General features: G+C 35.4%; 3 protein-coding genes across 4 annotated transcripts in view; all 3 read left to right on the top strand.

Annotated features, from left to right (window-relative positions):
* LOC147467064 (uncharacterized) overlaps positions 1-4,601 on the top strand; it is a 14,372-nt gene extending 9,771 nt beyond the window's left edge. The window contains exons 1-2 of one of the 2 annotated variants that reach the window (XM_086533167.1): positions 3,845-3,879; positions 3,999-4,601. In XM_086533167.1, the coding sequence (XP_086389293.1) occupies positions 3,874-3,879; positions 3,999-4,493 (501 nt within the window). In that variant the 5' untranslated portion in view covers positions 3,845-3,873 and the 3' untranslated portion in view covers positions 4,494-4,601. Of the gene's footprint in view, positions 1-3,844; positions 3,880-3,998 lie in introns of those variants that run through there. The other variant, XM_086533168.1, reaches the window with a different exon arrangement.
* Positions 769-1,514, top strand: LOC122259447 (uncharacterized). Its single transcript, XM_043026217.2, has 2 exons — positions 769-794; positions 922-1,514. The coding sequence occupies exons 1-2, from the start codon at positions 789-791 to the stop codon at positions 1,408-1,410; spliced, it is 495 nt and encodes a 164-aa protein (XP_042882151.2). The 5' UTR covers positions 769-788; the 3' UTR covers positions 1,411-1,514.
* A 2,763-nt stretch (positions 4,602-7,364) lies between the features above and the next one.
* Positions 7,365-8,225, top strand: LOC122259466 (uncharacterized). Its single transcript, XM_086533162.1, has 2 exons — positions 7,365-7,494; positions 7,613-8,225. Exons 1-2 carry the CDS (start codon positions 7,489-7,491, stop codon positions 8,111-8,113), a joined length of 507 nt encoding a protein of 168 aa, XP_086389288.1. The 5' UTR covers positions 7,365-7,488; the 3' UTR covers positions 8,114-8,225.
* Positions 8,226-10,000: the final 1,775 nt, after the last annotated feature.

The raw sequence follows: 10,000 nt of genomic DNA, 5'->3' as shown, positions 1-10,000 counted from the left end.
TACTAACAATCCACGTTTCCTCTCCCTTCCTATCAGTTATCGTAACCTAAATAATTTCAAAGCAGCACACTTGTTTCTATACGTGATACATGATTTAATTCCTAATGTTTTTGTATCATCTTTTGCGGTATTTCATACATGGATTAAGTCCGAGGGCAACATATAACATATCTTCATTTTCCATTGCAGAATAACGTAAAGCCTCCGTAGAAATATATTCAAGAGCATGCACAAACCGTCATTAGGACTACACTATAAGCTGGATAGTGTGACGTCATCATAAAAAAAAACAGAAATATAAAACAAACGTAAAAACATTTATAATGATAGTGAGGATGGTAGTTATAGGGACGATGACAATAGTAATGAAGATACATTGGTAATAAGGTTATAATAATTATGATAATAATTATGATAATAAATAAGATAATAAAACAAAATAATAATCATAATCCAAGAATTTGAGTTTGCTTGATGGTACATCTCTTTTTTTCTCTCTATTTTGGAAACACCGTGTCTTTTTGTATCCACAATAAGACTTCAAAGTGCATTTCACGCAGTATTGTCTTTAGAGTCAGTGAAAAGTAGGAAAGAAGAAATCTGAAACAGATTGTCATAATTCACATAAAAAGGAAAATCAAACGTCAGAGGATCCTATGGCTCTCACACCACGAGCATGGGATATCCCGAATGACGACGCGTGGAGGTGGGGGGAGTTGCCAGATCCTGTATATAAGCGAGGACGGAACTCGCACTCACCACATTACACAGCTCACCTCTAACCAACAATGAATGTGAGTGCTTGTTTTAAGAAATGTATTAATAGTTATATTTCAGCGTATCTAAGGTCATCCCACATTTTGTTGCGAATACTACCAAATCATCAAAGATCACATTATAAAATTTCGATATCTATTGCAGAGTATGAAGGCCGTGATTGTGTGTTGCCTCCTAGTGGCTGTCTCCGCCGGTGTAGACCGAAGGAGAGGAGGAGGACGAGGATCCAACAGATTCCTTCCTGGAGGCTTCGGTGGTGTCCATGGAGGCGCTGGTGGAATTCATGGTGGCGGCATTCATGGTGCTGGAATCCATGGTGGTGGAATTCATGGTGGTGGAATTATCGGTGGTGCAATCTCTACTGGTCCAAGTGATTGCAGATATTGGTGCAAGACTCCAGAAGGTCAAGCCTACTGCTGCGAGACTGTTTATGAACCAGAGACACCTGTTGGTACCAAACCACTGGATTGCCCACAAGTCCGTCCCACTTGCCCCAACGTACGTTCTGGACCTCCCAAAACTTGTTCCAACGACTACAAGTGTGCTGGCTCGGATAAATGTTGTTTCGACAGGTGTTTGGAAGAACACGTGTGCAAACCTCCCTCCTTTTTCAGCAACCATTTTCCCTTCTAAGGCTAGTCATATAGGGTAAAGAATAAAGAATGCTTTCCGAATATCAACGGAGAGAGTGAAATCTGTGATTTGTTAATATTTATTTTCTCATAATAAAGCCATAAATAATCAAGACGTTTATTTCCTTTATCCACTGATTGAACGAGAATATAGACTACTTTAAACGATAAACCTTCATTTATCTATCCATTATGATAATTGGTTTTATCAAATAACGTAATATATTATTTTATTAAACATCATTCGTACTGTGAATATTTACTATCAGTATGCATTTTAAGATCTAAATAATGTAACTACCTGACTGATTTTTTATACCTTCATCATTTACCCGTTTATTTTGTTATCAGTGGCAATACCACTCTTTTAAATTTAAATACCCATATTATGTGATGAATGCTGGGGTCATAATGAGCAATTTCGATATCTTTTGAAAAGTATCTGATTTGTGGTATTCAGTTGCCTCCTATTCTTTATTACCTATAAAAATAGAGCTTATGAAAATAATGCTAAAGATTCAGACATATATTTAAATGTAATCCAAATTATAATCATTTTGTATAATGTGATTTAATATTGTCTGTAAAGATGTTCAAGTAGTTGATATGAATGAAGATGAGGTTTAACCCACCCCCTCTTTCTCAAAATAGATATTTAGATAGATAAGAAGTAACGACCAAGATGGGCTAGCATATAATCAAGAATCCTAGACCGCTTATAAACTATAAGGAGTTCCAAACAAGTATTGCATTTATTATTGCTTTATTGATGAGGTGATTCGTAGAAAGTGGAAAGGGAAGGGATCCTATAACTGGTAAACTTTTCTATCCTGGTGATTAAAAAGCAGAAAAAAAACACTAATACTATGTAATTAGAGCAGAACCTAAAATGATATAATCATAACACATATGTAAAATAAAGCTAAAATTATACACGTCCATCCAAATTATGTCAAAATCATGGTAAATGCAATAAATTACATCAGAAATGTAAACACTGGGAAAGAGACAGAAAGTAAGAGATAAGACAACACAAAAAGAATGTATTTCGATTCCAGCGTCTCTGTGACGTCACTGAGCGTCTGGCAGGTGACGTCACAGATGAAAAAAAACTGGACTTGTGGCCAACGGACAAAGTGTTGCCATCCAGAAATTCTCCCGTGTTGATATATTTTCCCGTCGGAGTCATTCACTTCGATTAATTGTAGCCTTTGTTTGTCACGTCTTTCTTCTTGTCGTTTCTCTTCTAAAATTTCCCAATAAAGGTTGTATCATAATTTATTATAAATGTACAATTTGTTATTTTGAAATTTCCTGCTACGCTTGCACTCTACTCTACCACATTGGTTCTTACTACTTTCTCTGCCAACTTTGTTTACTTTTTTGTTATTAATTCGCTTTTCAGTTATATCGTTTTTACAATAATATGCCATTAGTTTTTCAGTTATGGAGAAATAAATGCCTACGAGGCGATCATAATAGGATTGTTTTCTTTCAGGATAGGATGAAAAAATGTAGACTATCTTAAATTACCAAATATAAGGATTGAAAAAAAAATAAAGAAAACAAAAATATGTAAATTAGTAGAATACGTTTACTTGCTTCTCAGCTATTAGCTCCATATCTAAGTTCACGGTATGGACATAGTAGTGTATTTCGTAATAACTGTTAGATATTCATGCGTAGTCTGATAAAAGTCTAACCCTTTAGTAAGGGATCTCATAGACCTTTACTGACAATCCATGTTTCCTCTCCTTTCCTATCGGTTATCGTAACCTAAATAATTTCAAAGCAGCACACTTGCTTCTATTCGTGATACGTGATGTGATTCCTAACGTTTTTGTATCATCTTTTGCGTTATTTCATACATAGATTAAGTCCGAGGGCAACATATAACATATCTTCATTTTCCATTGCAGAATGACGTAAAGCCTCCGTAGAAATATATTCATAATATATCATAAAAGACAGAAAATACAAGACAAACGTAAAAATATTTATAATGATAGTGAGGATGGTAGTTATAGGGACGATGACAATAGTAACAAAGATATATTGGTAATAAGGTTATAATAAGGTTGATGACAATTATTAAGATAATAAATAAAATAATAAAACAAAACAATAATTATAATCCAAGAATTTGAGTTTGCTTGATGGTACATCTGCTTTTTCTCTATTTTGGAAACTCTTCGTGTCTTCTTCGTATTCACAATAAGACTTCAAAATGCATTTCAAGCAGTATTGTCTTTAGAGTCAGTGAAAAGTAGGAAAGAAGAAATCTGAAATATATTGTAATCATTCGCATACAAAAGGAAAATCAAACGTCAGAGGATTCCTTGACTCCCGAGAATGGGATATCCCGAGTGACGACGCGTGGAGGTGGGGGGAGTTGCCAGATCCTGTATATAAGCGAGGATGGAACTCGCACTCACCACATTACACAGCTCACCTCTAACCAACAATGAATGTGAGTGCTTACTCTAAGATACACAATAGTAGTTATATTCCACCGTATCTTATTTCGTCTTATATATATCTAAAATATCTGTAGATCATAATGATTTATTTCGCTATTTTCTGTTGCAGAGTATCAAGGCCGTAATTGTGTGTTGCCTCCTAGTGGCTGTCTCCGCCGGTGTAGACCGAAGGAGAGGAGGAGGACGAGGATCCAACAGATTCCTTCCTGGAGGCTTCGGTGGTGTCCATGGAGGCGGTCTCTTCGGCGGCGGTATTCATGGTGGTGGAATTCATGGTGGCGGAATTCATGGTAGTGGAATCCACGGTGGTATTATCGGCGGTGCAGTTTCTACTGGTTCAAGCGACTGCCGATATTGGTGCAAGACTCCAGAGGGCCAAGCTTACTGTTGCGAGACTGTGTATGAACCAGAGACACCTGTTGGTACCAAGCCACTGGATTGCCCACAAGTCCGTCCCACTTGCCCCAACGTACGTTCTGGACCCCCTAAAACTTGTTCCAACGATTACAAGTGTGCTGGCGCGGATAAATGTTGCTTCGACAGGTGTTTGGAAGAACACGTGTGCAAACCTCCCTCCTTTTTCAGCAACCATTTTCCCTTCTAAGAATTTTATCTAGGATAAAGAATGAATGATGTTTCCCGAATACCAACGCAGAAAGCGATATCTGTGATTTATTAATATTTATTTTTTCATAATAAAACCATAAGTGATTAAGACGTATATTTCTTTGATCCACATTTTACTGATTAAACGAGAATACTACCTTAAATGATAAATCCATCATAATAGATTTATATATAATAATCTATTATATTTTCATTTAAACACTCATATCCCCTTTATTATTTGCCTGGTTATTATTTACTTGTTTCCTTGAACTTTTTCTTAAATGAGCGACTAAATCTAGCAATCACTGTCTTATTATTAAGCTAAGCCAACAGCCATGATTTCTGCAGGTTTATGTGCAATACAGTTTTTTAATGTTCTTTTTCCAAGATTTTGCGACCCTTACGTGTATTCACACACATAGAATCACACATTTATGTGTGCATAATGTGTCCCTAATTTCATGACTAATATACACACACACACACACACACACACACACACACACACACATATATATATATATATATATATATATATATATATATATATATATATATACATATATATATGCATACATATATATATGTATATATATATATATATATATTATATATATATTTCTCATTTTGTACCAAAGTATTGAAGCCATGATTGTATGTTGCCTTCTGTTGTCTATTAGCATTGGATAATGAAGGTAGTATGAGCATGGGTTGCTTGTGGGATTTATGACGTTAGAACTTTCTAAGTTATTATTGCATTTACTCATCAATCTCCTTAAAATGAAAACAAAAGGTAATATTCATATATGTATGTATATATGTATGTATGTATATGTATTCGTATTATTTATTATATATATATATATTATTTTTCAAATATTTATATGTATTCATATGTATGTATTTATATGAATATATATGAATATATATGTATATATATGTATATATGTATATATATACATACATACACACATATGTATATGTACATACACATTTATGCGTGTGTGCTTATGTTTGAAGAATACAACGGAGATGAAAAATGAGTGGAACTATGAATCTGTTCATAAGGTTAGTCTTTCTTGTGGGACTTTGTGAAACAAAGCATCTGGCTTATTGCTATCTACTAGAAGATAATAAAGGTAAACACTTTGCTTTTATTTCGAACCCTTGAAAGAGAAAGGGAAAGAAACTGAAATTATAAGTAAGGTCGAAACAGAAAGAAAGGAAAGCGATGAACATGGATGCAGGCCTTTTGCTTGCAGTGTTCTTATGACGTTACTATGTGCGTAGCAAATGACGTCATAGAAGGAAGAACTGGTCTTATGGTAGATATAGAGCGTTGCCATCTCAAAAAAAAATCTTTTTTTCATTTGCTTTCGCGTCGTAGTCATTCAATTCATATCCATATATTCCATCGTTTCTCTTTTTGCCTTTCTCCTATATATATCCTATATATAAGGATATTATTCTTATAAAATCTCTTGTTGATCTTGTTTTTCTTCTATTTCTGTGTGCTATTTTTTTCTGACCTGGATTACCATTGTTCACTCTTCTTTCTTTTCTTTCCTAACACTTCTAAAAGAGGTTTCCGCCTCGGTTGATTACATCTAATGCCTTGATGTGTTCCTTTGAAACGTCCTTCTTTGTTTACACTCTTCATCTATTCTCTTTCATATCTTTTTCATTTAATATCATGGCATTTTCCAACTTCATAGTAATTATTTCTTTACTTCTGGGTCATTTGATTTGATTATTTCCTTCCAACGATTTTACACTTCTAACTTATATTCACATCATTTCTCACTACCCTTCTGTGATATTTTTCTTTATTCTGATACTGATTCACCTTTCAGATCAACCGCTTTTCCAATATTATTTTCACCTTTTGCATGATCGATGGATATTTGTGTTTCCTTTCAGACTGGATAAACACGGAAAACCATGAATGACAATCTACCTATTTTTTTCGAGTAAAAATGTTGGAAAACAAGTCAAAGAGATTATCCTAGTTTCCTCTTCTTAGTTTTTTATTATTATCATTTATTTTTAATGGCTAAAATTGTAATAAAATGATAGCAAAGAATTCTCCTTTGAGCAGAGGAAGAAGGTTGGCACGTGAATGCATCACGAAGCAAATCATTTCAAATGAACACACGTGTTACTATACTTGGTCATGATTCGGGATGATTTTGTATTATATTCTGTATCATCTCATGTCTGAGACCATCATTTGTGAAAACAACACAGTATTCCTTTCCATTGTAGAATTAAGCATATCCTAAAGCAGCATCTACTACAGTATGCACACACCTAGACTGGCAATTAGAGATTGTGTTGTCAACGAACTGAAACCTAGCACGTATAAAAAAAAAAAAAAAAAAATAGCAACTCCTCTACACCCTGCCCCCTTTCCCCATATCCTCTACCCTTCTCTTACCCTCTCCACGTACAGGAAGATCCTGGCGTCACAGTCATTTTATATTTGGGATTTTATGATCGTTTAACCTTTAGTTAGTCTTGCTATCCTCATCATCAACATTATCCTACTTATTATGGACCTATGATAATAGATTTAATAGCGATGTTGTTACTGCTAAAAACAATTATGGTAAAAATAAAAAGATGACATTCAGATAATTACATGTCAAGATCCAGTAGTAAGAGGTTGGTTATTTGTACCATCATCTCTTTTTCGATATCACCTTCATTTTCCTCTCCTCTCCTTATTCTCTTCTGAAAATACTTCATCCTCTCTTCTTGTTATTCACATAAATTGAATCAAATTTTAGCCAAATAAGAGAAAATATAAAAAAGGGGGCGGGGGGGGGGGGGGATCCAAACATTGTATGAATGATTCCAGGAACCACATACCACGAGCATGGGATATCCCGAGTGACGACGCGTGGAGGTGGGGGGAGTTGCCAGATCCTGTATATAAGCGAGGATGGAACTCGCACTCACCACATTACACAGCTCACCTCTAACCAACAATGAATGTGAGTGCTTACTCTAAGATACACAATAGTAGTTATATTCCACCGTATCTTATTTCGTCCTATGTATATTTGAAATATCTCTAGATCATCATGATTAATTCGCTATTTTCTGTTGCAGAGTATCAAGGCCGTAATTGTGTGTTGCCTCCTAGTGGCTGTCTCCGCCGGTGTAGACCGAAGGAGAGGAGGAGGACGAGGATCCAACAGATTCCTTCCTGGAGGCTTCGGTGGCGTCCATGGAGGCGGTCTCTTCGGTGGCGGTATTCATGGTGGCGGAATCCACGGTGGTGGAATTCATGGTGGTGGAATCCACGGTGGTAGTGGTATTATCGGTGGTGCAATCTCCACTGGTCCAAGCGATTGCAGATATTGGTGCAAGACTCCAGAAGGTCAAGCCTACTGCTGCGAGACTGTGTATGAACCAGAGACACCTGTTGGTACCAAGCCACTGGATTGCCCACAAGTCCGTCCCACTTGCCCCAACGTACGTTCTGGACCTCCCAAGACCTGTTCCAACGACTACAAGTGTGCTGGCTCGGATAAATGTTGTTTCGACAGGTGTTTGGAAGAACACGTGTGCAAACCTCCCTCCTTTTTCAGCAACCATTTTCCCTTCTAAGGCTAGTCATCTAGGGTAAAGAATGAAGGATGTTTCCCGAATATCAACGGAGGAAGTGAAATCTGTGATTTGTTAATATTTATTTTTTCATAATAAAACCATAAATGATTAAGACGTATATTTCCTTGATCCACTGACTGAACGAGAATACAAACTCCTTTAAACGATAAACCTTCATTTATCTACTTACTATGATAATTATTTTTATCAAATAACGTAATATATTTTTATTAAACATCATTCTCGGTTTAGTCTATCCTACTGTGAATAATAACTATTAGTATGCATTTTAGGAAGATCTAAATAATGTAAGTACCTGACTGATGTTTTATGCCTTTATCATTTACCAGGTTATTTTGCTTTCTGCGGCAATGCCACTCTTCTCCGATTAGATGATTTCAGTGGCGATTCTAACATTTACTTTCTGCATTCAGAGTTGATCGTGTTACGAATGAGCCCCGCTAGTGACCGTGTGCGTGTAAACAAACACATACACAAACACACACAGATAGATAGATTGGTAGATCGATACTGACATATACACAGAAAAAAACATATGAGTAGTCTAATATTGCAGAGTATCAAATCCATGATTGTGCATTGCCTCCTGTTGTTCACTAACATGGATGTCGTTACTATGAGCACGGGTTTCTTGTGGGATTAATTAACCTAGAACTTCCTCTGTTATTACTGCAATCTCAAAATGAAAGCATATTGAAATATGTATGTATGTATGTATATATATATATATATATATATATATATATATATATATATATATATATATATATATATATATATGTACATAAATATATACATATACATAAATAAATATATATATATACATAAATATATATATACATAAATAAATAAATATATATATATACATATACACATACATGTGTGTGTATATCTGTGCATATGTGGATATAAAAACATGTGTGTGTGTGTGTTTTGAAGAATCGTGCGTGGATGAAGTGTGTGTGTGTGTGTGTGTGTGTTTAAAGTATACTACAGAGATGAAGACTATGAATCTTTTCAGAGGGTTAGTCTTCCTTGTGGTATTTCCATAAACAACACTGCATCTGTTTTATTATTATCCACTAAGATATAATGAAAAACATAGATAAAGAGCCGATTCAATCGCCTCGTCTATTCCACAGACTTTTATTTCGAATTGATATTTGATAGATATCCGCTAAGAACCCTTGAAAGAGGAAGGAAGGGAGAGAAAGAAAAAGAAAGTATAAGTAAGGTTGAAACAGAAAGAAAGGAGAGAGATGAACATGGATGTGTTTTTATGACGTCACTATGCGCGTATCAGATGACGTCACAGAGGAAGAACTGGTTTTGTGGTAAATGCAGAGCGTTTCCATCTCCACAAATTCTCCTATTTTAATATGCTTTCGCGTCGAAGTTATTCAAGTGCATTAACCTGTTGAATTTGTCCAACCTGAACAATGTCTATATTTCTATGGTACTCATTCGCGTTTCTCCTTCTCCATATCCCGTGAAGGATATTTTTCTCATAAATTCTTTTGTTCTTGCTTTTCTATCCTTTCTGTATACTATACTTTTTTTATGTCACTCTGAACTAGATGACTATTTTTCACTCTTCTTTATTTTCCCAACACTTGCAATAGAAGTTTCCGCCTCGTTTGGTTATATCCAATGCCTTAATGTGTTCTTTTGGGACGTCCTTTCTCTTTCATACCCTTTATCAATTCTCTTTCCTATCTTTTCCGCTGCATATAATGGCATTTTTCTTCTTCATATTACTGATTTCTTTACTTCTGGGTCATTTGATTAGATCATTTCCTTCCTACGATTTTACACTCCTAATTTATATTCGCATCAATTCTTACTGCCCTTCTGTGTCGTCTCTTC

This window comes from Penaeus japonicus, unplaced genomic scaffold, assembly GCF_977035675.1.
Source record: "Penaeus japonicus unplaced genomic scaffold, GWHDUDI00000001_assembly GWHDUDI00000038, whole genome shotgun sequence".
NCBI lineage: Eukaryota > Metazoa > Arthropoda > Malacostraca > Decapoda > Penaeidae > Penaeus > Penaeus japonicus.
The sequence above is the reverse complement of the archived record's forward strand: the minus strand, read 5'-3'. Positions and strand labels throughout refer to the sequence as shown.